General features: G+C 39.4%; 2 protein-coding genes across 10 annotated transcripts in view; one reads left to right on the top strand and one right to left on the bottom strand.

Annotated features, from left to right (window-relative positions):
- The window catches only part of FUBP1 (far upstream element (FUSE) binding protein 1), a 48,684-nt gene extending 27,006 nt beyond the window's left edge, over nucleotides 1-21,678 (top strand). For 2 of the 6 annotated variants that reach the window (XM_015414262.1, XM_015414263.1), the window contains 7 exons: nucleotides 2,310-2,461; nucleotides 4,679-4,758; nucleotides 10,127-10,252; nucleotides 11,178-11,252; nucleotides 15,862-15,921; nucleotides 16,007-16,117; nucleotides 16,505-19,077. In XM_015414262.1, the coding sequence (XP_015269748.1) occupies nucleotides 2,310-2,461; nucleotides 4,679-4,758; nucleotides 10,127-10,252; nucleotides 11,178-11,252; nucleotides 15,862-15,921; nucleotides 16,007-16,117; nucleotides 16,505-16,593 (693 nt within the window). In that variant the 3' untranslated portion in view covers nucleotides 16,594-19,077. Of the gene's footprint in view, nucleotides 1-2,309; nucleotides 2,462-4,678; nucleotides 4,759-10,126; nucleotides 10,253-11,177; nucleotides 11,253-15,861; nucleotides 15,922-16,006; nucleotides 16,118-16,504; nucleotides 19,078-19,372 lie in introns of those variants that run through there. The other 4 variants (XM_015414261.1, XM_015414264.1, XR_001482607.1 and 1 more) reach the window with 3 other exon arrangements.
- Nucleotides 21,679-21,774: 96 nt separating this feature from the next.
- NEXN (nexilin (F actin binding protein)) overlaps nucleotides 21,775-26,771 on the bottom strand; it is a 58,767-nt gene continuing 53,770 nt past the window's right edge. For all 4 annotated transcript variants that reach the window (XM_015414267.1, XM_015414269.1, XM_015414265.1 and 1 more), the window contains 3 exons: nucleotides 23,575-23,760; nucleotides 22,509-22,869; nucleotides 21,775-22,422 (listed from right to left, as the gene is read on the bottom strand). In XM_015414267.1, coding sequence (XP_015269753.1) covers nucleotides 22,409-22,422; nucleotides 22,509-22,869; nucleotides 23,575-23,760 — 561 coding nt within the window. In that variant the 3' untranslated portion in view covers nucleotides 21,775-22,408. The remainder of the gene's footprint in view (nucleotides 22,423-22,508; nucleotides 22,870-23,574; nucleotides 23,761-26,771) is intronic.

Below are 26,771 nucleotides of genomic sequence, written 5' to 3' on the forward strand. Positions count from 1 at the left end.
TGATAATTCTATACACACAATTCTGTACACATAATCTGGTAGAGTCTAGTACAACTTTTTATCCTTTATCCATTTATATACCCCTGCCCATCTTTCTTGAAACACCTTATCATCTTTCCCTTGTAGAATTATTGTTAGTTTGTCCATTTCTGCAACTTCCATAAGTTTCATAGCTAATTCCTTTCTCTCAGGAATCTTTTCTTGTTTCCAGTATTTAGCTATTAAAATTCTAGCCGCTGTGAGCATATATGTTAATATATATATAATTCCTTCCCTTTGTATTCATTGGGAATCATATTTAACAAGTATATCTCCAGACACAGTTTTAAGTTGATATGTAACACTTCAGTTATTATATTCCTTACATTTTTCCAAAATCTAAAAATTTTCTCGCAATTCCACCACATGTGGAAGAAAGAACCTACGTTTCCTTTACACCTCCAACAGTTTTTATTCATGTTTTTATACGCTTTTGCTATCTTATCGGGGGTCCAATACCATCTATGGAACATCTTGAATATATTTTCTTTGAATGATACTGCTCTCATTAATTTCATTGATTTCCATACTTTTTGCCAATCCTCCGCTTGTGCTAAAATGAAATCTTCATATGGGTTGTAAATATAAAGGCCCACAAGAATGATCCTTTATGAAAAATTATACATAAAGGATCATTCTTGTGGGCCTTTATATTTACAACCCATATGAAGATTTCATTTTAGTATAATAACTTTTCAGATTAGTTTTAGTTGTATCAGAAAATTAATTATTGGTTATTTACCACTTGAAATAGATAGTTCACCTTGCAATTATTTCATATTTATCTCTGGATTAACAGGTTAATCATTCATATTTTGACTTTTCTGCTGTACTTTATTAGAAGGAGAAAATAATAATTAACAATGACCATTTAAATTATTTAACTAAAACAATAACATTATATAACATATGTATTCTTGTATTTGCTTAAACATTCACGAGGATACTCTCACAAAGATCTCAAGATTTCTGGAGTATTCTGCTCAAAAAGTTTCATTTTAATTTGTACTGCTTGCCCCTCCCTCCTCACACTTAGCTCTTAACATCTCCTCCTTATCCAGACCTATTCCACCCCAAACAATCTTACATTTATTGAACTTCTTGAACTTAGCACTTAAAAGATAAGGGGCTGATTCTGTGTGCATAGATTTGCAAAGGACCAGTAGGACTGAGGTCTCTGAACTCTGTATGTTTATTTTATTACATTTTTGCTGAGAAAAAGAATCATGTTGTCTCTGCAGGCACAAATTTACAATTCTGAGAACTGCAAAAACAAGCATCTGTGATAATACCATCTAGATAGAAAAAATGCCCATAATAATCCTACAGAAACCTCTGGGAGAGCATGACATTGTGAATGGATTAATAGAATTCATTTACCCAAAAAATTAAATGTTTTTGCTACATAATTAAAAACTAATCCATATTTCATAATGAATAACCTTTGGATTATAATGTATCTTAAATAGAAAACTATCTTTTGGCTGCGGTCACATGTAACAGAAGCCACACAAGTGAGACGGAAAACAGCCGGAGTTTCCGGGCGCGATCTCACCAGCACATCTGGGAAGCGTAGCGCTCCCGTGGCTCAACCGAGGCTTCCAGCCGAAACTGCGTGGCAAAAAACTAGTACCTTGGAGGTACTAGTTTCCGGAAGCAGCGGGGCAAGGGCGGGCGTCTGATCGCGTTTCCGGTGGCATCCGGCGCCCGCCCATGTCCCCTTGCAAATAAGGTGGTGTTTTTTTGTCCAAGTCTCTGTGGATGCACATGCGCACCCAACGGAGCATGCGCATTTGTCATGTACACAAAAATAAAAAACAGTTTGCCGCGGCGCGCGCTTCTTCGTTGTGCACCGGCTTGTCCTGTGATCGGCACCTCTCCCTTGCCATGGAACCTCCACGGTACCTCCACAGGACCTCTACAGGAGGTCTGATCACGTAACTGCGCAGTAGTTTGCCCCAGGGCAAACAGCCACGCTTCTCCTCTGCAGTTTCCTGCCCGTGTGACCTTTGATAGTTTTTTTCACCAAAAAGCATTCTTTTAAAAACAAAAAACACATGGAATTCTATCCAATGTGGAAAAAATATAAAAGGAAAAACTGACCAGAGAATTTTTTCTATTGAAATAGATCCCTGAAGGAATTGGTTATGCTTGAATTTTTTTCTATGAAGAAAAGATTTGGAGAATAGAACTTTTAGGATATTTGAGCAAGCTTGTTCTTCCACTCAGTTGAGAGAAACATTACTCTTACATTTTGTCTCTTCTCACAGGGTCCAGTGAATCCTTTGGGTCCTCCCGTGCCACATGGTCCTCATGGTGTTGTTCCTGGCCCACATGGGCCTCCTGGGCCTCCTCCTGGTGCCCCTATGGGACCTTACAATCCTGCTCCTTATACACCTGGTCCTCCTGGTCCAGCGCCTCAGTGAGTACTCTTGCAAAGGAGTCCATGAAGATTAGTTGGCTGTAATGATGAGTGGGGGAAAGTTTTAGTAGTCTGCCTTACCAATACATATGTGAAATTAAAAACTCCACATCCTTAGGTTAAAAAAAAGCCGGTTGTGGCTTACAAAACTGAGAGAATCAAAAAGAGAACTCGATTGAGGGTTTTCAAAGGCCATCCTTAATGTAATAAACATATGTAAATTGTGGCCATAGTTGCATAGTAGAAGTCTTTCATTGCTGATACCCTTGCACTGACTAAAGAAAGCAAAAAATTCATTTGCCCAAACTGTCACCTTTTTAACAATAGAACTGTGCAGTGGCTTCATGTGAATATTCCCATCTCCCCTGTTTTTTGTCTTTCAATTTTAGTGAAGGTGTGGTAGATCTCAGGCCAAAATTGGTTTTACTGCCAAAACTGGGTCAAAGAGCATAGGAAAAGTAATGATCTTTGTGCAGTAATGGGGAGCTTTTTTATTCATGGGGTCACTATAAACAGTCTTCAGGTGGGTTAGCCATTTGGTCTGAAGCAGTAGAACAAAGTTTGAGTCCAGTGGCACCTTTAACAGGTGTGAGCTTTTGTGTGCACACACACTTCCTCAGGCATATTGAAATGGAAGTTATCAGTCCATACATATGGGTAGAGGATGAACAGCAAATTAGGATGCAACATAATGAAGATGTTTTAACAGATGTGGGAACCAAACAGGAATAACAAGCTAAGTTTACATGGTCACCATTTTTTTGGATTCAATTGGGGGGGGGGACACTCTGAGGCAAATGTCAGAATTGGAGACTGATGTGTGATTGTATCCTTTTTAATTGTGGGGTGTTAAGAGTAATTAAGTGCAACCCTGTTGTTAACACAGTCTTGTGTAGGATGTTATGGATTTCTCAGCGAACCTGTTTATCTTGTTCAACACTCACAATCAGACTGCGATCTGATCAGGGATATATTCAAAATCCAGCAACATCAACAGCTGCCAAGCAAGTTTGAAGCTGCCTTACAGCTGATTGGGGAACCAGTTAGGATTCAGCTTTTGAACTACCCTCTCAGCAAAACTGTGCCGTTGCAAAAGAGAAAGTTCTGCTCCATGAAGTCTCTTACCTCTCCTCCAAGGTGGACAGGGACAGAAGCAATGCTTTTGATCTCTGTATTGCAAAAAGGAAGGGAGAAGGTGCTCATTTTTCTCCTGCAGACCAAACCAACAGCTTTTTTTGGGGGGGGGAATCAGCTGGGCCTCTGTCCAGTGCCATGTCCCCTGGTAATTTTCTGTATCTCTGCAATTCAGAGAGGCTGCAAAGTTTCTGGGATGGGAAATCAGAAGAACACAACTTCCAGCTAATCTGGCAGGGGATGGGGGTGGGGTAGATTACCTGATCCAGGTTGGGAAACTCCTGAAGATTTGGAGATGGAGCCTGGGGAGGGCATGGACCTCAGTGCAGTATAATGCCACAGAGTCCACACTCTAAAGCATCCATTTTCTCCAGGGGAACTGATCTCTATAGTCTAGAGATGAGCTGTGATTCTAGGGGGTCCCCAGGTCCCAATTGGAGGCTGGCATCCTTAACTCCTGACCCACCCTATTTTTGCTGGATACAAACCAAAAATTCCCCCAATAGCAAATCATAAGCTGATTCCCAGCTTGATCCCTCATCAGCTGGGAATCAGCTTCTGGTGTCTGCAAGTAGCTTGTTCATGTGAACACAGGGCCAGTGTGTGAACAGCCCACTGACTCATTGGCTACCTGATCACTATTGCAGAACAGGAAATGAGCAGAACATCTTCCAAAAACTCCAATAGCTAACAACTGATTATTCATACCTTGTTGCTTTAGCCTGAGATTGAGGAAGAGGTAAATGGAAGGAAATAAGACCTATTTCCAAAGACTATGCTGGCTCCAAGTTAACTTAGTAGGTCTTGACTGCAGCAGTAAGGATTCATAGTAGAGCACTTTGTATAACAGCAGGTGCCTTCTGGTGTTGGTAGTTGGTTCAATGCTGAATTGGCTGGGTAATTTAGTCCATTTAACACTGAATTAGCATATTCAGTAGATTTGCTTTGCTTTAAATAATCAGATGTGCTGGGGTGTTACTGGACACTGCAGTGGTAAACAGGTGACATGTTAAGCCTGATGTACTCACGGTTGATTTTTGTACCCCTTTTGCTACTAATTGCATGCAATATATTCTTTTGTAGTGGACCTCCAGCACCATATGCTCCACAAGGCTGGGGTAATGCTTATCCACACTGGCAGCCACCAAATCCTCCAGATCCAGGTGAGAACAAACAACAAATTATTAACACATGTGTCATGTACACTAGGAGCTGCGATGGCTCAAGTGGTTAAGACGCTGAACTGCAGGCTGTGGAAGGTCAGTAGTTCAGCAGTTCAAGACCCGGGTGCCACATGATGGAGTGAGCTCCTGTCTCTAGTTCCAGCTCCTGCCAACCTAGCAGTTTGAAAGCAAGAAATTGCAAATAGGTACCACTTCGGTGGGAAGGTAACAGCGTTCCGTGCACCTTGGTGTTTAGTCATGCCGGCCACATGACCACGGAAACGTCTTCGGACAGCGATGGCTCTTTGGCTTTGAAACGGAGATGAGCGCCGCAACCCTAGAGTCGGATTCAACTGGCTTTTGAGCAAGGGAACCGTTACCTTTACATGTACACTAGTTCAAAACTGCCATGAAATTTGAAGAACTGCACAGTGGGTTGGAACCTGGTAATCATTTCTACACAGAAGGGGGAGGGTCTTTTGCCAATTCCACCTCACACTGTTGATCAATGATGTGCCTCCCATGTTGATATTAAGGGTTTCCTATCCCCTAGGAGCTCTCAGCTTTTTTGGAGATCAGTAAGCTACAGTGAAAGGGTTGAGGCCAATATATTTATTCCACTAACAGAAATGGAAGCCACACAATAATTGTGTTAAGAGTGTGTGTGTCTCTTTAAAGGTTTGGTTGCAGTGCAAAATGCAGTGTAGAATGATGGAAAGGGACATGTGGAGTATGATTGGTGGATGGCAGTGTGTGGGAGGAGTTATTCTGTGTGGATCTGTGTGGGTGTGTCAGAGATTGGAGAACGACAGTTGGAATAATGACAGTTGGTGAAAAAGCAGTTGATGTTGTGCAGTTGAATTTCAGTCAGTCAGACCTCTGACAATGCTGTGTGGAGTCAGAGAGTGAGAGAGACTAAAGAATCTGTGTGGGATCCGAGAAGGATCGGTATATGAGTGTTAAAGTGATACAGTTGACAAGTTCATTTACAGAAACCTTATTCCCAACCAGTTAAATAATTACCAACTTCTTATTTTGTTCCCCTTTCAATAAATCCTATTTTATTTAAAAGTATCCCAGAATTCATATCAATTCTTCCTCTGGACCACAATAGATCCCTGAAAAACCTTGATCCTGTGTTACCCTACCAATAAGAGAAACAGAAGGTTTGGAAATCCTTTAATTCCTGGTGGCAGCCAAATATACCCAGTTTTACAGAAATAAAGAACACTTTTAAAGAGAAACCTAGACCTCCCCAATAGGAGGTCGTCACAGTACCATAGTGATCCTTTGACTTGGCTCCAAAGATCTGCTCTGTATCTTTAATATGGGGCTCTGTTAGGTATTTCATATGTTTATTATTTACTTCAAATATTGGTGTTTTCAGAATAGAGCAATTCAGATAACTTGATCGTTAGGCCTATTGTGGTGTGGGAGGGTTTGCTAATGTTAGGCTATCTGGCCAGCACACTAAGAACCTATTACTATCATGTGACAGCTCCAGATTTTTTGTAAATGTACTTCATCTGATCAGATATGGAGGGAAACTGGGTAATAGGGACCAATGGATATGTTCGTTCAGGAGTGTTTTCAGCTACACAAAAGCAGCCCAAATACCATTTATGCATGAAAAGTGTGTGGAGATAATTTAAATGAAAAATTACTTTTGCTCAGAATATTTTAAATGGGTTAGAAGGAAAGGCAGTTGGCTGGAAATGTAATGCTTCAACTGGTAATATAACTAGCTGAATTGCTGGTGTCAAATAGTTGTACATGTCTAGGAATCCAGTACAGTCAAAACCCTTTTAAAAATTCATCTGGGTTAACTGTGTAAGATAATTACCTCAGTAAGAGTGTTCCAGTGCACAGTTCTGTGGAGCTGCAATGTATTTTTCTTGTACTATAAGAGTAGAAGTTTCTGCTTTGATTATAGTGTCATGAGAATATTAACCTGAGTATCTTCTAATGTTGGCAACAAAATTCCCTGATATTGGAATGAATTGGACACTGTATGTCTGTACTACTGTTTAGGCCAGGAATCCCCATTGTCATGCTCATGGGCACCATAGCGCTTGCCAACACCTTTCCTGGTGTTCTCTAAGGGTTTTTTGAAAGTGGGAGGGGCCTGGTGGGGCTTTTGCCTAGCAAGACTTCTGATTAGCCATTGGAGATGTGATTGGCTATGCAGATTTTTAAAATGTGGCTTTGGCAGCAGTTGCAACCACAGCACAAGGATCGTTACTGTGCTGTAGCAGCCATTTTGTGGCTGGCTCTGCCTCTTGTAACAGCCATTTTGTGCTGCTCTCACCACACTGTCTCAGAATTCCAAATGCACCCACAACATCAAAAAAGTTGAAGACCCCTGGTTTTAGGAGGTGGCAATGTTGAACTGCAGGCCTTTATCCATCTACAATTCTTCCAACAGAACCACATTTCCATTTACTAAAAGAAGGGGTAATTTCTGCTGATTCTCCCTTACTGTTCCATATTCCCATTTTGCCCAATATACTGTTGCAGAAGGTATACTAATGCCCAGGAACAAAGGGGCAGTGTTAGGAGGGGGAAGCAGGAAAATTCTTCTTTGTCATGTCGGCAGATATGTGTATCCAACCTACAGTGGTGGTAACTAGGGTGTGTGGGGACACCCCCCCCCCCCAAGTATTTTTCAACTTTGGGTAAATCATACCCGAAAAATAACGGTAAATGCCGAATTTTCCAATTCAATACTGGTAAAGTATCAGGACTGGGGAAATATTATTGCCTGAATATATTCTGGTCTGATATACACCACCAGAGGGAAAGTACCCTAAAGGTTGGGCTACAAGTATCGTGGTACCAGTCTATAAGAAGGGAGATGGCAAGGACCCTCATAATTTTAGGCCAATTAGTCTGTTGTCCATCGCATCTAAACTATATAGTAAATATCTAAAAAATAAAGTGGAGGATTGTGTCATTGAGAATTACCTGATTCACCCCCTGCAGATAGGGTTCAAAAAACAGCACTCTACAATTGAACATTGTCAAACTTTATATTACTTGGCAACAGCTGCAGTCAGAGGTCCAACAAAAGTTTTATACGTGGCTGAAATTGACAAATCTTAACGTTGATCCCAGGTTGAATTTTTGATGAGACAACTGCGTTGCAACACTACTGTCAAAGTTAAAGTTGGAAAGGAAGGGGGCGTGGCGTCGGGGGGGTAGAGCGAAGACGCCTAACCCAATGGCTCCTGGCCTGACCCTCCTTTCCCTCGCTCAAAACAAGAATTAAATATTGTAATATTGCCACGGAGTATGAAAAAACCGGGGGAAGAAAAAACGCTTCCAAAGGATCTAAAATCACCATAGCAGAGAAGGTTTCTTCCCCAGAAATAGCTGGTGAGTTGGGGCGAACGGCGGAACAGCAGCAACACAAGATGGCATCGGAGAGCGCATTTAAGAAAATGATGATCCGGTCACAGTCAAAACTCTTCAAAATGCCTTAATATGCGCATTGCAAAAGACTGAACAGTCTATTTCGGTGAACATCACCCAGAAAATTAACGAGTTACTACAACCAATGACGGGACAATTAAATGAGTTATCAACAGCTTTAGAAACTACTACAAAGACAGCAGAAATGGCATACAGATTGGGACAAACTGTAGGCTGGGAACCAAAAAAATCAAATGGAAAATTATGATTTGAAAGAGAGGATTTTAATCTTAGAAGCTATGGCTAAAAAACAAAACCTCAAATTTCGAGGCTTTCAGGAATATCCTGAAGAAACCTCAGAACTATCACAATCTATGACTATGTGGCTGACAACTATACTAAAGTTGGAAGAAGGAGTATTTCCAACATTGATTAAAGTGCATAGAATAGGCTCTCAGAACAATGCAAATAGAAAATTCCCAAGAGACATTTTAGTGACATTTGCATATCTATGAATAAAATTAGAAATAATAAAAATAGCAAGAGAACAAGGCTATTCACTACATCAAGAGCAGAAGATATTTGTATTTCCAGATCTGCATATGGAGGCTTTACAAATACGACAAAAATTAAAGGCAATCACCCAGAAACTGGATTAAAAAATCAAATATCAATGGAGTACTCCAGGGAAGCTGACTGTGAGACACCAAGGAAAAATATATCAGACAATAGATGAAAACAGTGGCCTACATCTTCTTCAGGAGTTAAATTTAGTATCTTCAATGGAAACCGTAAAGAAATCCTTCAAAAGACAGCTCCCAATGAACCTGTCTCCTCAGAAAGCAAGCAAACTTCCTATCAGAGACCTCTCAAGATTAGACTGTGAACTGCGATTAGACTGTGAAATGTAACTCTATGAAGGCGCAGAAACAGACTCCTACTCATTGTATAACCTTTTTGGGGGGGTTCAGGAAAGCCGAATGCCCATCCCTAGTGGTAACTTGTTAAAGAAGTAATAAGAAGTTAAGCATCATGGCTGAGCCGTTAGATGAGCTTGTGGCAACAGCATGTACAACAAATCCATTGCTTACACAGTTGTTACAAATGCATATTATTAGCGTAGTTTTCTTTATTTTGCATTTTGTAGCACATTGATGATGCTTGAAACAGCTCTCAGTGGTGGAGTGTTGAGAGATTTCAATTCAATTCCATCCTTTAATGGCATAACACACATGACCAGTGAATACAGAATGGAAAAGAGATTTAACATATTTGAATAGTTACACCTACAGTCATACTTGATCAGGTCTAGATTTAAGAATATCCTCCAGAAAACTGGCTACAGCCTCAGTAGTCTGCCACTTAGTGTCAGTCAGTAAATGCTGACAAAAAGAAAAATTAGTCAAATAGTCAGGAGGTAAGGAGAACTTTCAAAATAGTTCCTTACGGGGATTGTCATACCAAGAACTGTGGAGCAATATATGCTGAATTGAGTCGGGGGTATTCACTCCTCAGGAGCAGATATGACTCATTAGATGTAGAAAAGTTATCAACTGCTATCCCCAATTCATTGAGTTTGGAAATAAGAGCCACTGACCAACTTGAGGTATAGAGATCATGTTGAGAAAAGAATTAAATCTTACCAAACATGTTGAACTGAACCAGTGTTTGAGAGCCAGTCTGGTGTACTGGTTAGGACCGCAGACTCTATGGTGGGAGAACCCAGTTTGAGTTCCCACTTCTCCACATGCAGCTGCTGGTGTGACCTTGGGTCAGTTACAAGTTTTTTCGGAGCTGTTCTCTCATGAGTAGTTCTCTCAGAGCTCTCTCAGACCCACCTACTTCAAAGGGTGTCTGTTATGGGGAGGGGAAGGGAAAGGCGATTGTAGCCACTCTTGAGACTCTTTCGGGTAGTGAAGGGCAGGGTATAAATCCAATCTCTTCTTCTTGTTCCTAGGTAAGCCAGCAGATCCTAATTCAGCTGCATGGGCAGCCTATTATGCTCACTACTATCAGCAGCAAGCGCAGCCACCACCTGCAGCTCCACCTAGTGCACCACCAGCCACCCAGACCAATGGACAAGGTATCAAACTGATTTTTGTGATGAAAAATAATTTCTTATGATGTGATAGACTTCCTAGAATATCATTTATTAAAAAATGATTATACTGTAGTATATTTACAGTGGAAAATAGCAATTCAGGAAAAGATACATAGTGAAGTATGTTTTAATTCCAAGGACAAAATGTGACTGTTGATTAAATAACAAATCTCCGGTATTGTGCATTGCTCTCAAGTCACATATAACCTAAGGCATGTTCCTGACCTGAGCTGCAAATATTAGAGTACAGTTTTTTCTCTTTCAGCCCTTTTCACCACTCATGAGCAGCACCTGACACTGGCTTCTAGACAGGCCTAAGTGTCTCACAATTCCAATTTTAAGAATTAATAACCATTTTAAGTCTTACTGCAAGTCTGTTTTGTCTTACTTTCCTTTACCTTCCTATCTATGCATCTTTACACTTTTTCTCTGCCCCACACCCTCTGTTTCACCAGGGCTTCTCCACTGTGTCCAGGAAGTTCACAGGGTGTTTGTTGATGTTTTCTCTGCCTTCCCCTTAAGCACCTTGTCTCATCCACTGTCATTACCAGTTTGCTTCTATCCCTAGCCTTTTTTTCTGGCCTTCTCCATGCAGTTTCTTTTGTGCTTGGCTTGATATGCTGTCTCTCTGATTGCTCTGATTGGAAAGCCAGTTTTGTGTAGTGGTTAAGAGCGCAGACTCTAATCTGGGAAAACCGGGTTTGATTACCCACTTTCCCACATGCAGGAATATCCATTTACACAGCACTGAAGTAGACTAAAAGCTTTCCTCAGAAGGGTTTCCAGATAAGCAGTTCAAACTTATTTATTCTGTTTCTCTGTTTTCATTCTCCTATGAAATATTTTGTAGTTTGCTATATAAATTTTTGGTCTGCTTCAGCTATCTCTTGGTTTTCTATTCAATTAGGAGATCAACCAAATCCAGCACCAGCAGGGCAAGTAGATTACACCAAGGCATGGGAAGAGTACTATAAAAAAATGGGTACGTTTTGCATTTTCTCTTGAATAAAAAAATGTGACTTCTGTGATTTATTTCTGAGTTTTGTTTCGTATGACTTATATTTCATTAGTAGTAGTAAAGCATTGCTTTACCTTTATATAGAATGTTGCTTCTTCTTTTTTTACTTTGTTGTCCCTGGGAATTAAAAAGACTGTCATTTTGCCACCTTATGCTTGTACCCAGCATCTTGTGGGAAGCTATTTTACATGAAGAGTATTTATTTGATTTAAAATAAATTTGTATGTCCACCATTGTAAATTTGTTATAAATGAATGTCTGCCACTATTCTCCTGAGATCCAAGGTCGGAGTATTTTCTCCTGAAACTGGATCCTATGCAACAGTAAGCAGAAGTGGATATTTTTACCTCCGAGTAGCTATCTGTGAGCGCTGAAGAGGTGTGGGCAGGGCATTTGTAAAAGATAACTGTACTAAGGAGAAGTGGTTGAAATTGTCCCCCTTTCCTCTTGTATCAGCCTTTTTTGTTGGTGGAAGTCTTCTTAGTCTAGCAGAAAGGAGGCAACCCACTGATCTTAATTCTTTGAAGCAGATCAGCACTGTTATTTCTGGAAACAAATGTTCTGTATTTTGAGAGGAAAATTGGGATAGAATTCACAGATTACCTCTTTTGATAGAATGGCTTTCATGAAATGATAGGATCAAGTCTTTGGCAGTGAAGAAGAAGAGGAGGAGATTGGATTTATACCCCGCCCTTCACTTGGAGTCTCAGAGCGGCTTACAAACTCCTTTCCCTTCCCCTCCCCACAACAGACACCCTGTGGGGTGGGTGGGGCTGAGAGAGCTCTGGCACAAACTGCTCTTTTTCAAGGACAGCTGTGCCAGAGCTTGTGACTGACCCAAGGTCACATCAGCAGGTGCAAGTGGAGGAGTGGGGAATCAAACCCGGTTCTCCCAGATTAGAGTCCGCTGAAGTAAACATTTTAAAATTGATTGCACTGCTCAGCCTTCTCAAAAGGATTTAAAATGAGTGCTGAACTGAACTTTTGTGGAAATAATATGCTTATAGATGAAGACAGACCCATCTTTTAAATTTCCTCTTGTTCTTATTGATATATATCACTTATATGAACAACACACTTACTCAGTCAGAAGTTCCATTTTTTATAAAAATAGGAAACATAAAAATGCATTTGGGGTTAGTAAAAATCCAAATATGATAAAAACAAAGTTTGCTTCAAGATATGTAGGCCACTGAGCTCTTGCAAGACTGCACTGTGAGGTTTTTGGTGGCTATTGTGGGGATTGCTAGGGAACCCACAGCTAACATTTCTGAGGCTTCCAATCCTCAGTTATCACTAAGGAGAGGAGGGGGAAGAGAGACCAAAAGGTAGACAATAGAAAGAAGGAGAGGTGTTGATGGCAGGGAGGTACAAAAAAGGTTAAAGTGGAATGCTGAAGATGGGTAAAGGGAACAGAAAAATGGGGAGGGATGGGGCAGAGGCTGCCAGGGGAGAGACAGAAAAGGATTGGTAGGTGGGTGGGAGAGGAGGAAAGGGGAGAAGCTGCAGATGCTGCTGGGTGGGGAAGCAAAAAGGAAAAGCCAGAGAGGGTGTGCGAAAATAAGATCCCCCCCCGACATAAGTCTTTGTGGGTCCCTCACTGCACACTCCAGAATTTGCAGGGAATAGTATATTTATATGTTGGTTTCTTGTGCTGCTCTTAAAACTTGTTAAGGGGACCTACTATATGGATTTATATTCTAAAATCCCACTGGCATAAAACTGACTCTAGAGCAGGGGTGGCCAAACTGTGGACCGGGAGCCACATGCAGCTTTTTCACACCTATTGTGCGGCTCCCAGCAAGACAGCTGGGGAAGTGAAGGGGAGGCATGCCTCCCTGGGTAGGCTTGGGAGGGGGAGAGCAGAGAAAGAAAGCAACTTTAACTTTAAATGTGTTCTTAAAGCCCCACCTCTTCCCTCCCTCCCTCCCCATCTAAAGTTAAATGTGTTCTCCAAGCCCTGCCACACTGGCCAGCTGGCTTGGCTCGGAGAAGGCACTTCTGTCTTTAAATTAAAATTAAATTATTAATAATAATCCTTTATCCAAGCCAGTATGCCAGTGGGGGCAGGGGGCTTGGAGAACACATTCAAAAGTAAAGCCGTTCTCCAAGTCCCTGCCCCGTGACCCCGCTGGCCGGCTTGGAGAAGACATTTGTCTCTTTTAAATCACTTCTCCAAGATGGCTGGCATGGGGGGGGGGTGTTGGAGAACACATTTAGTCGCTTTCTTTCCACCTCTCCCTTCCTTCCTCCCTCCCCATTTATTTGCTTTTCTTCCCTCTCTCCCTCTCTTTCTTTCCACCTCGCTGTCTTTTTCTCTCTATCTTAGACAAATAAATATTAGCAAACAAATAAATCTCATCAGTATCTGTTTTTACCCCTTTTGTTTTTATTTTTGGCAGTCTCATTTAATGCTACTAAACCAAAGTTGCACATTTTCCAATAAAAACGTTTGTGTAAAATTTATTCATGTCTTGCGGCTTTCAAGCGTCTGACGTTTATTCTATGTGGTTCTTGTGTTGAGCAAGTTTGGCCACCCCTGCTCTGCTCTGGAGTGTTGGGGAAAACCTTCAAGGTCTTACAGATGTACAAGGGGATACAGATGGGGTGGCATGGAATCAGTGCACACCGTACATGAGCAGGCATGTCTTCCACTTGTGCAGGGGGATCTACAGTTTGATAACATAATTGGAGCACAATATGAAGATTCGAGATTACTTTCATTAATGCAGGATTTTATTTTTGTAAAATAGTAGTGTACAACCATTTCAGGATATCATGTATCTAGTATTCCTAATGTTTACAACTTACTCTAGGTTGTTAGATTTGTGCTTGACAGGCTCCACATTTTTAATCTTGCAGTGTGATCTTGAATGCTAAGCATATTGCCTGCCATCTCATTCTTCAGGGGGATCATATACCAATTGACCCATAGAACAGAGAGCCAGCAAAGCATAATTGTTTGTGTATTGGCTGTGGTCTATGAAAAACCTGGGGTCAGACTGGGATTAAAACATGAAATTTAATTGATCGGCCCCAAGCCTGTGTTGTATTTTACAGTGCTCCTCCCAGAGTTATTGTAAGACATTTATAAATAAAGTTGAATACAGTTCCATGAACCCCCAGGTTCTTTGGAGGAAGGGCAGGATCAGCTGTGATGTTTCTAAACGCCATGAATCTTCTTTAAGCACACATTACTTGCAATCCACTGGTGGTGAGCTTTAGTCATCTTCTCTCAATTGAATGGGTTGCAGAAAAATCAAAATACAACATTTCAAAACAAGATAGTTTTATTACTTTGTAATATGTGTGGGAAATTCTACTATGAATATTTTCTGGCTTGTTCAATTTATTAGACCTTTGGATTCTGTTGCACTAGAAATAAGGCCCGTTGTGGAAATAAATACAACGGGATCTAGAAAGAGGCTCTGGGAGAGTGCTCTGGCTTTGGGCAAACAGTGTCAGTCTGCTTTTAAAACATGAACCTGGGACCTGCACACCACCAGAATACAGCAAGTTCCATATGTAACTGACATTCCAACTGCCTTGCGGGGGGGGGGGGAGTTTGAGGTGTGGAATGGAGTGAAGTCCAATCAGCTTCCATATGCAAAAGACCAGGTTGTCACAGCAGTTGTGGTGTGGGCGGGACCCGGGCTTTGCCTTCTCATTGGTGGCGATATATGCTGAGGAGCAGTGCCATCAGCCATACACTAAGGGAGTGCATTTTAGAATTAGAACTTTGGCACCCACTATTCAATTATATATAAGGAGAGATTCTACAAGTATTACTCTGTGAGACCATAATGATACTGCTTCATTCAGTGTGTGTATGCACTTAGAAAACTAGTCTTAATTATTAAAAAATACACAAAATATGTGGTGTGTTGCTATAGAGGAATTCATGCATTGTGATCACTATAAATGTCCAGTACTTTATTCTCCCTTTCTAGTGTATACTGTATGTTTTTACTAATAGGCAGTCATAGAAATTCAGAGGGCAACTTTTAAAGGCACACTAAATATGATTTAACAGGAAATTCTAGTTTATTATAGTAGTATTGGAAAGTGTTCATACATACATTTCAAGGCTACAAGCTTTACAGCTGGTAAATGGAGACCTATCCCCAGATATATATTCTCTCTCATGGAGAATGCACACTCCATATTATGCGTGGAGTGTTATAAAAGTGAGAATACATCAGTACATACACCCACTAGAATTCTCAGGTGTTCTGCCTGTTGTGGAGAGAGGCATATGTAGGTTAGATATTTGTTCCTATATGCTGCCATATGCTGTCCCATACACCCATGTGTTAGTATGTGAACTATTGTAAAGCATATTTTGGTATGCTAAAATTTAAGCAGCTGATGCCAAGTAGGTAAAATCTTAGTTTTATTCTAAATTCTGATAGCGTATGCATCAAAAAATACTGTATAAACTTGAGGTTTAATACCATTTTTCTTACTTGCACTATACTTCAAATGAAACAGCAAAGAACTCGTCCTCTGTATTGTCTGTAATTTTGGTGTACCTGGGAGCTTTGCTTACATTAAAATGTGGGGGGTTTTTCAGGTCAACAAGGGCAGCCACAAGATTATTCAAAGGCTTGGGAGGAATATTACAAGAAGCAAGGTAATGTTTGTTAGAAATGAGATTATTTTGAGCTTCATTTGTTCCTGCTATGGTACCAGAGTTGTGTAATCTGTATTTATTCTAGGTCAGGCAGTTCCAGCTCCAGCAGGGGCACCACCAGCGGGTCAGCCTGATTATAGTGCAGCATGGGCTGAATACTATAGACAGCAGGCAGCCTATTCCTCCAGCACCACAGGTATAAACTTCTTGAATTATTTGGTTATATTAGTGACTTTTGGTGTTATTTCTTGGGGTTATTTTTATTCCTTCTGTTTTGTTTTTGCATGTCTCCCACTCTGATACTGTTTTGGAGTATGCATTCTTTTTCCTTGCAAAGGATAATTAGTAAATAAATTCATGCTCTCAGTTAACTGGAGTTCTGTCTCTCTCTTTCTTCGCATACATTCAGTGCTTTTTGATCAATAAAAATTTCTCCTCCCAGGGTTTTTGAAAGCCATGCAGGAAGCCACCACCATTACATTAACCAATTTTTCTTTCTTAAAGGCTTCACTCCTGAGTTAGCACAATTTTAAAAAGATTTTCTTTAACTTTTTGTGTATCTCTTATGTATTTCTTCGCACAGGGCCAATAATAAGAAGTGGACAATACAGTATTTGCTTCATTATGTGGGGGAAAAAACCTTTGTTAAATGTGTGGATGCAGACGCCTTGATGAAGATCATAATTTTGTTTGGTTTAAAAATAGTGTTTTGAAAATGTACAAAATATCTATCACTACTGATAGGAGGTAATATTTCTGTGTAGAAATGAACTTGGTTTGTTTTTAGTACATTAGTGTAGATGTACACATTCCAGCAAATGTATTTGCAATTATTATGTGGTCATTGCTTTGTGATATAAATGTACTTTTTCCAATGTATACTTGATCACTTTTAAATGCCTGTTTTGTGCTTTACAATAAATAATATGAAACCTCCTGTGTCGGTAAGTTGGATATGTGGGTCCCCAGAATTCAGCAATATGTTAGCAATGCTGTACATGTACACAAGTAAGATTTTTTTCCTTGAAAGTTTGAGTTTGACATTGGTATTCTCCATTTGCAGAATAGTTTAGAAGGATCTCTTTTGTTGCTGTATTTTGCTGCTTAGCATCTTGATATCCTCTTCTTTTTACTTGATTAAAATTTGCATGTATGTGAAGGTGTTTCTTGACATACTTCTATTGCATTAACAGTTGAAATTTCTTTTTATTCATGACCACTGTCTCAGACCCATATAGCTGCTATAGTTAACCTTTGTTTTTATACATGATTTGATTCTTCAGTATATTTTTTCAGGCACGTTATTAAAATCAATTGCTGTAGAAATCAGATGTGCAAAGCAGTCAGTTGACTGCATTTTGGTTGAGAATTTAGTGTAGTAAGGTTTATATGCTTTTAGTTACCAAAACTGCATTTGTTATAGAAACATTCTTTTTGGAGTCCTGGGAGTGCTTAACAGATAAGGTCTATTTTTAAATGCTGAAGACTAGTCATTCAATTATATTATGAAAAGTCTCCATAAAGCGTTCTATTCTTTATATTCATACTAAAAATTGGTGTTCTGTTAAAATCCACTGTTTACTTTTTTGCATCTATTAGATTACATGCAATACAGTCTGTCTTGCCATTGTCTGTTGAAGTGCAGGTTTGATCCAGCCAGTATAGAACTAGCTCTGTAGGGGTGAGGAGGACTGTGCTGTGTATCATCTTTGATTGTTCCTTCAAGGAGCATTGCACTGTAAGTACAACAGAATGACAAAATGATGAACTGCAACAGTATCTTTTTGTCAATGTTCCACATAATGCAAATGCCATACCTGTGTGAATATTATGTTGGAATAAAATACAGTGCTGATATCTTAGAAAATCATAACTGCTTCTTAATTCAGAAACGTAGGTGTGCATATATATCTATATGTGTATATGAGCTTTATGGGTAAGTATTGCTGAGACATTTAGTTTTAGCTAAATTGTCATGTACCTAAGTAACATTTTTTCATTAGGGGTTCAGAAACAAGATATATTCAGATATAAACTTGTGCATTGTTAACAAAGTTTAAATTGCTTGTAAGGAGGACGTTGTTTTGTCTTCAGTTTGTCTGCTTATATTTGGTGATATAGGTATTTGTTAATAACCTGTATTAGCCTTACCTCTGGAAAAGATTTTGTTGGGGTTCTTTTTGAGAATACACTTAGCGTGGTTGCTAGGGAAGAATAAAATGAAGCTCAGAAATGAAGTCGTTTACTGCACAGGTAGCTAGAAATGCATTTTGTTGTACTGTAGAATCAGGAGGGAATTTATTTTTAGCCCAATTTGCATTAGGATTTAAAGCAGACATTTTGAAAAGATTACTAGGAAATTATTAAATATATTTAGAGTAGGCTATAAAGGCTCTAGAGCAACTACTTTGCATGATTCTTCTGTAGCTTATTGGAGAATGGTGTAGCTACTAACTAAACAGAACAAAAAATTCACCAGATTCTTTATCATTCACCGAATGGAGGCTGTTGATTTGATTCATTTAAAGTATAAAATCTTTATTAATTGCAAACAGTGCAATTATTTATACTTCACAGTGCCTTCCCAGACCTTCCACCTTAGGTTCTGCTGCAAAAAGCACAGGTAAGCACAACCTAAGGAAGTGTATAAATACATATTTCAGTATATTAATGTTGTCCCTGTGAGATTTTTTTGTGGTTGTGTATTCAAAAGCAATCTGCCAATATCTTCCCCAAATGTATTCTGCTATTTATGGTTCAATTCCAGTGGAAAGTCTGAAACAATTATTTACATTTCTGGGTAAATGTGTATCTTTATTTTTAAAAGATAAGTGGATTGCTGCAATAATTTTTGAGTAAGTCACTTTTACTATTTTTCCCTCAGTAGCTAAGTTGTTACAAATGAATATAAATTATTTTTTCAAGATACAGGAAATACTTGGTCAGAACTTCAACAGCCTTCACAAATGCTTTTATAATGAAAAGGATGTTATACCCAGTACTATTTACTCAAGCATACTGTGTTTCTCTAATTCCCAAGACTGTCTGATTTTTTTTTACGTTATACACCATAATATCCGTAAAACAAATTAATCTAGCTTGCTTATTTGATACAGAAGGAAAATTTAGACTTGAATTTTGCAGAATAGCTTATTAGAAAGCATGTGTGCCAGTAAAATGTTAATGGTTTGGCAAATCTTTCCTTTTTATAGTGATTTCTTTGCTATTTCAGCTGAATTGCTGTATATTTTTGCCAGTTTAAAATGTTTTGTGTTACGGCTTATCTAGATAGCTTAACTGGTACAATTTTTTTTAATTTAGACAATACTAAGGCAGTACCATCAGTTTTTTGTTTGTCACTTAATAAAATGTTTTGATTTTCTCAAAAGTCCTGTTTTTCTCTGCATCAAAGAAAACTATTCAAAAATACTGCCTTCATTTTCACACACAGTGCTGAAGATGCTGCAAGCACCAAATCATAGCTCATAAAATCAGGTCCTGAGATAGTTACTTCCAATAAAGAGGATTCCTTTGAGTGTATGGCCATGGTGAGCCGATGAGCATGGACCGTAGAAGGGCTCCATGTAGAAGGTAAAATTGGCAAAATACCGATTTTAAATGTATCCCATACTTAATGGTGTAGGGTATAATTTGCCTGTTTTAATCGCTTCTCATTCTTTTAAGTGCTATTTGCTTGACATAAATGTTCCGTAATTTGTTATGTGGTAATAATACAAGCCATCTATCAATTTACACATTGCTAAATAGTCAAGCATAGATATGTTTTGCATTTCACAACTAAATTTAATAGTTGTACTTGAATACCCTCAAGCCACTTCATTTTTTGTTGTAGTTCAACATGTCAGATTTCATTTTTATTGGGAACTAGGTTTGTGTTGTGCTGTTGAGCTGCTAAAGAACTTCATCTGTGCTGGATTTCATTACCCCATTTTAAAACCAAGTTTTATTTTTGCCACTCCATTTTTATAAACATAGCTTAAATTGTAGTACAATTCAAGGAAAGGGAAGAAATAGAAAAGATTAATATTTCTGACATAGGAGGTGATTTAACAGTCTAAGCATTATTTTCTCATTGTGCTAGTGGAACTTAGGCATCTTCTGACGTTGTGTAGCTTTGCTGTTCAGTTTCAGTCTTTGATTTCTTTCAGGAACATTATTAGTTTTCTTGAGCAGTTCTTGTGATTTGGCAGAAGAAATAAATGCAGTTTTTAAATATAGAATGTTAGAGTACCCTGACTAGAAGCAGATGTGAGTAATGCATGCGTCTAAAGGAAATAAAAGAACATCTTTACATTTCAACTGAGTGATGCTCACAGATCACTGTTGAGTGTGCATTCTGTATAGTCAAGCTTTGCTGATTTAAAAATAATTCCTTAGCTATATCTTTTGTATAAATTACATGTTGTAGGGGCAAGGTAGGCTGTATCATTCACTAATCATCCTCTTTCCACAAAATATTTTGAGCAACTGGGGAGCCTTTCTTTTTATAAGATTAAGAGTATAGAGCATCTAGGTCTCTTGCATACTAGCATTTCATAAAGCAAGACACTGGGCCTGCATAATGCATACAACAAATCCACTTTTCCTACTCGTAGTATCCTTAAGTTTATGCAACCTTTATCTTATATGCATGCAAGATGCATTTTCGTCCTGAGAGAGTGTTCTCTACAGAAACTACCCGTGTTTTTAAAAAAGAAGATTGTCTTTAAAAGGCTACTGTGATGGGAAGTATCTTAGGGAGATGCAGCTTGGACTTGAGGTAAATCAAATGCTTTATGCTGTGTTGTGTTGAACTTGCAATAAGACATTGTATGTATTCATGAAAATACGTTTAATTGTAATGTTTTTGTATGCATTCTCAATAAATGTAAACTAATGGGTAATTTGTCTTGTCTCTCTCTTCTGTTCTTCAGTCACTTTTCATCTGAAAAAGATTCCAAATGCCTTTGACGCATAATCGTGTATTTCTAGGTTGGGGGATAACTAACCCTTGTGGACAAAAAGCTGGAGGGTTACGGAGAGGCATAATTGCCATAGGCTATCACACATTCTTGTACTAGTAGAATTTCAGCAGATGAAAGAGGGAGGCCAGTTTTATCCAATTTTGTATCTTCTCTGCCATGTGGTGATTTGTCTGTAAGCCTCCCAAGGCAATGCCTTTATGGGAGGATGTGCCTGTGTGAGATGGAAAGTAGGAGAAGATCTACTTCATAAGATACAATTCCATTGTATGTCCAAGAATTTTAGGTAGGAATGAATGACCATTACCTTTCTGAAATGATGAAAAGTCACATGAGACTCAGCATAGGTTTATTAACCTTCCAATTAATTCAGAACACAGCATAGGGAATTTGGTACATAAGATTTAAAAAGCCAGTTACAGTCTGTATAAAATTTTATTCTAACTTTTACTTTTTCTAAAACTTGCCCAATTAAATGTAGCCAAAATCTAGCGGAGAATTCTGTTATTTGCTCCATATCACTAAATTCTTTCCAGTGTATATGGTAGTTTGCATTGGAATTTAGTTTGCAGCTTTCCATTAGCAAATCTGTAATGACTACTTATTTTAAGTACGTATGAAAACCTTATTTACTGGTAATGCTATTTGTATATACTGTAGTGAGATGATTCAGTACAAGAGGTTCAAGTTGAAAAGTCATCCAGTATCATAATAATGTTTAACTACTGAATACTACAACTTTGGTTCAGTATTATAAGCAAGATTCTGGACAATATCTAACTTCTAATACAAAATTATAAATTCAAATATTTCATATAACTTTGACAACTGCATATACATGATAAGTACATAAATCTGCTTTCAAGCCACTATTTTAATTTTATGTTATTCAAGCAGATTAAAAGGAAAATATTCCATTAAACAAGAAACCAATTAAATAAATGACTAAAAATTGGCTACTAAATTTTACTAAACATTTTTTCCGCACTAACAGTTTCCAGATCAAAGAAATTGAGGGCAATATTAATGTAGAATAATTAATTGGTCTTTGTGGGAACAACACGGTTTTGCTTTTCCCTGTGTCTTTGCCCTAATTTCACATGTGCAAACCATGGCATGAAAACTGCAATGCCAAAAATCCAGAGGCTCTTCCAGGCAGAAGACTACTTGTGTGAAGCAGTTCACCGTGCACTTGTTTTTCACTACACTGTTTTTATTCTGAAATCATGAAGACTAGTATAATGACTAAGTAGGCTGTATCACATGAAGCCTGTCGGGAATAGCCTTGATTGTGTGAAGCAACACATTAGTAAGGGGTGGGGTGGGGTTGAGCCATTATGCTTCAGGTTACAAAACTTGTCAAATAAGTCTGAAATACAGAAGCTTAAAACAGGCAATTGGGTATCTTGTTTCAGGAATGACAGACATTTTTCTTGTTGGCCCCACCACAGAGAGAAAGAAATAAATGCAATAAATTTAGAGAAGGAAGGCTCCAGAAAAGGCTATTAATAGTCATCAGCTAGAAGAAGAGAAGAGAAAAAGAGAGTGTTAAGAACTGATTTAGAAAATAATGATGTGAATCGTCATTAAAATGCTAAGTCTTACTTTCAATGGTGAGAATACAGGTGCTAGCTGCTGTTCCTCTGCTGTTTACTGCTTTACACATATATTCTCCTTCATCTTCTGGGAAAGTTTCTGGTAAGTAAAGACAGTAGGTTTCTCCTCTCTCAATGTATTGATAGTCCTCACAGTCCTGCAACATTTCCCCTTCAAACCACCATGTAATTTCTGGTTTGGGTTCTCCAGTTATTTTGACAGTAAATCTTACTGGTTCACCATCCACAACTGACACATTTTTAAGAGGCTTCTTGAACCATGGGGCTCCAGACCTTGCTTGCTGCTCCTCATCTTCATAAACTGAGCCATTAACAGTGCTCCCATCATCGTCTTCCTCTTCTTCTTTTTTCTGCATTTTAAAATAGGAATTATGAAAACTATCATGCTTCATACAATACTGGTATTGTACAATACTTAAATCAGAAGTTCCCAAGTTTTCTGAGCATGTGGGGAGATCTTTGGAATTCTGACACAGGAGGCAGGAACTCTTCAACATTTCAGACAGAAGCTCTGCTTAACAGGATGCGTTTTAAAATGAACAATGTGTGAAAATATTTTATTGTAACACATGACTTACCTTCAGTCATTCAGTAAAGATCTTTGTGCTGTTGCCAAGGTGATGTTTTCTGAATTTGCAAGCCAATCAGAAGCCCTACTGGCCGCCTCTCCTTTCTAAAAATACTTGATACACCTCATTCTGTATCATGACCTAGATCATACACATATATTCCATTCATTTCTCAATACTGCACTTGAATATGAAGTTGGGAAACAAATCTGACAGGTACCATCTTGTTCCCGTAGTTCCTTCAAGCTCCCTTCTCCCATAAAGAAGTGCTATTCACTTACAAAGAAAAGTACAGTACTGTATGTGGGCCCAACACAGTAGGAGTCCTCCACCTTTACCAACAGTTGGCTTGTTCTGGCCTTGGTCTCAGCTCACTCAAGGAGAGTGTATTTCAAAAAAGGAGAATGTATTACAATGTAAATAAGCCCCTTGCTGCCTCAACACACCACATTTTGCTAGTTTTACAAACGATACTGTTTTAGGTACCTTTTGTAATGCTGCATCAATTTCTTTCTGTTCAAATTGCATCCGTAAAAGTTTCTGTTCTTCAATTCTCCTCTGTTCCTCTTCCTCTCTTGCCTTTGCCATTTTTTCAAATCGAGCTTTCATGTTGACCTTGTGTGTAAATGGAGCTTCAGATTTTGTGGCTGGCTTCACATCTACTTCATCTTCCTAAGAGAATTGAACATAAGAACAGCCAATGTTGGATCAGGTCAATGGCCCATCCAGTCCAACACTCTGTCACACAGTGGCCAAAAATATCAGGTGCCATCAGGAGGTCCAGCAGTGGGGCCAGGACACTAGAAGCCCTCCCACTGTTGACCCCCCCCCCAAGCACCAAGAATACAATGCATCACTTGCCCCAGACCGAGAGTTTCTATGTATACCTCATGGCTAATAGCCACTGATGGACCTCTGCTCCATATGTTTATCTAATTCCCTCCTGAAGCTGTCCATGCTTTTAGCCGCTGCCACCTCCTGTGGCAGTGAATTCCATGTGTTAATCACTCTTTGGGTGAAGAAGTACTTTTATCTGTTCTAACCCGACTGCTCAGCAATTCCAATGAGTGCCCATGAGTTATTGTATTGTGAGAAAGGGAGAAAAGAACTTCTTTCTCTACCTCATACATAATCTTATAAACCTCGATCATGTCTCCCCTCAGCTGTCGTTTCTCCAAGCTTAAAGAGCCCCAAGTGTTTTAACCTTTCTTCATATGGAAAGTGTTCACACCAGGCAGACAAGTCACCATACAGTCAGTACGTGGGTTCGCCACCCAGCTGTCTACCTGCCTAACAATTGCATCACCAACTACCAAGAGCCCCCCTCCCTCCCTGCCAAGGGATGGTTCCTTGGTGCAAAAGGATACCCGTTCACCAGCTGAAGAAGAGGTCCCTTCTGAGGGCACATTCCCTTTATCCGCAGCACAGTGCCCTGTTTCCTCTCTACCTTCATGCTTCCTGACAGCGGCGGGGCTTCCATATTCAGAGTGGGACATATCTACGAAGTCCCCGAGAGTCTTCTCCATGCGCCTTACTGTTTCTGCTTCTCTAGGTCAGCCACCTTCGCCTCAAGGAAGCAAATTTGTTCCCTGAGAACCAGGAGCTCCTTGCACCGGGCACACACCCAAGACTTCTGTCCAGTGGGCAGATAGTCATACATGTGACACTCCATGCAAAAAACTGGATAGCCACCAACCCCCTGCTGGCATTCTGGCTAATTGCTTGAAAAAATAATTATATATAACCCCCCTTTTAAAACCCTTTGTATTTATGTTCTCCTTGTAGAAGTCTACTTACCTTACTGGAAACCCAAGGAGACTAGGGCCCTGGCTTTCTGGCTCTTCTTGGGCTTCTAACAGAGTCCCTAGTCTAAGAGCCACTGAGGGCTTGTGCCTCTGGCAAGGTGCTGCCTTAAATAGAAGCCTCCCCTAGCAAGAGGGTGTGGCCAGCAGCTATTCAAATTCACCCAGACACTCAATTACAGTCAAACAATGCCCCTTTCTCACCCTATCTCAAGCAGCCAGGACTCTGAAACAACTCACAACTCTCCCCCCCACACAGTACCCGCAGCTGGAAGCAAATTAAAAAAAAAACCCTCTAGCAGCTCTCTCGTGCTGTTTCTCAGAGCTCAGTTGAAAAACATTAGAGGGAGATGAGAAAAGAAGATAAACACTACACTTCAGCTCAAGACATTAAAATTTAGCTCTTCTAAAGAGAACCATATTACTGCATTTGTTCAACCAGCATGCTGGCTGTAGTAACAAACTGTCACAGAAGACTTACCACCCTGTGTGACCAAGCTCCAGTATACTTTTTAATGGAAAGTATTCATCAAAACAGGGTTGTAGCAAAACCAAGTTATTAAAGACTTGCTAGGAGTGATTGTAGTCTTTCTACGTAGTGTATGTTCAAGTGCTGCTGTAGATAAGTCATCTGCACTACACTAATGAGTAGCAAGTACGTTGTCAGTGTTCTAGCATTCTATAACTTCCATAGCTTCACTGGTACCTACTTATATTTTATGTCTGGTCTAATGTTCAAAAGGTATAGATCTAGTTGCTGACGTACACTTCATGTGCCTTCACACCTTCATAATTTTATTACCTGAAAGGGTGCTGAACAAAGGTCCCTGCAGCATGCATTTGCTTCCTTAACCCACCCCTAAAAATCTGGATCTTGAAAAACAAATCAGATATTAAATTCCACAACATTAATGGACTAAAAGCATTTAAGTTCTCTTTCAAAAAGAGAACAATCTCCATGCTAATGGCAAGGAAAGAACAGTTGTATTAAAGATATGAAAACATGTAGTGTAAGATCGTATATATCTCTTTATAGTGCACTAGGACCATTAAACCATAATAGCAAATATTCTTTTTAATAAGGAGAATGAAGGAAAGAATCAAATGGACCTTGGTGGCCAAATCCATCAGATACTTTATCTCCTACTTTGCAGTAGTGGGGGAAGGAAAAACTGGCCACTGGATTTAAGATACACAGTATACTGATAATTTCACACATTTGATGGGAGTAAATCTGAAGCCTTGTTTGTACTTTCAAACAAACTGAGTAGAAATACATGAATACAATTATCGATGTGATATTCTGACATACTAAGCTCAGGAAAAGCTATTTAACCTGGCAATCTGCATATAGGAGTAGTAACCTCGGCAGTTTTATGTGGAGGGCACCTCTGAGCTGAATAAATGAATAAATATATAAATCGTACATCTGATTAGTAGGTTCTAGACCAAATCAAGCCTGAACTCTCCCTAGAAGCTAAAATGATTAAACTGAGGTCACATTATGAGAAGATGAATCACTGGAAAAGACAATAAAGCTGGGAAAGGTTGAAGGCAGCAGGAAAAGAGGAAGACCGAACATGAGATGGACTCACTCTATAAAGGAAGCCATGGTCCTCAGTTTGCAAGACCTCAGGCAAGGCTGTTTAATGATAAGAATGTTTTGGAGGTCATTAATTCATAGGGTCACTGTAAGTCGGAAGTGACTTGATGGCACAACACACACAGATCTGATTAAGGTATAGTGATGTATGCTGATAAAGCAACTAGTGGCCCCAGAAAGAGACAAGTATTTATTTGTCTCTTCAGATGGGTGCACCCCAGGATACATATTACACCCAAGCTAGTTCATCTGAGCTCAGATGAGCAGGTTGTATTCTT

The sequence above is a fragment of the Gekko japonicus genome, unplaced genomic scaffold (assembly GCF_001447785.1).
Source record: "Gekko japonicus isolate JY-2015 unplaced genomic scaffold, Gekko_japonicus_V1.1 scaffold30, whole genome shotgun sequence".
NCBI classification, from domain to species: domain Eukaryota; kingdom Metazoa; phylum Chordata; class Lepidosauria; order Squamata; family Gekkonidae; genus Gekko; species Gekko japonicus.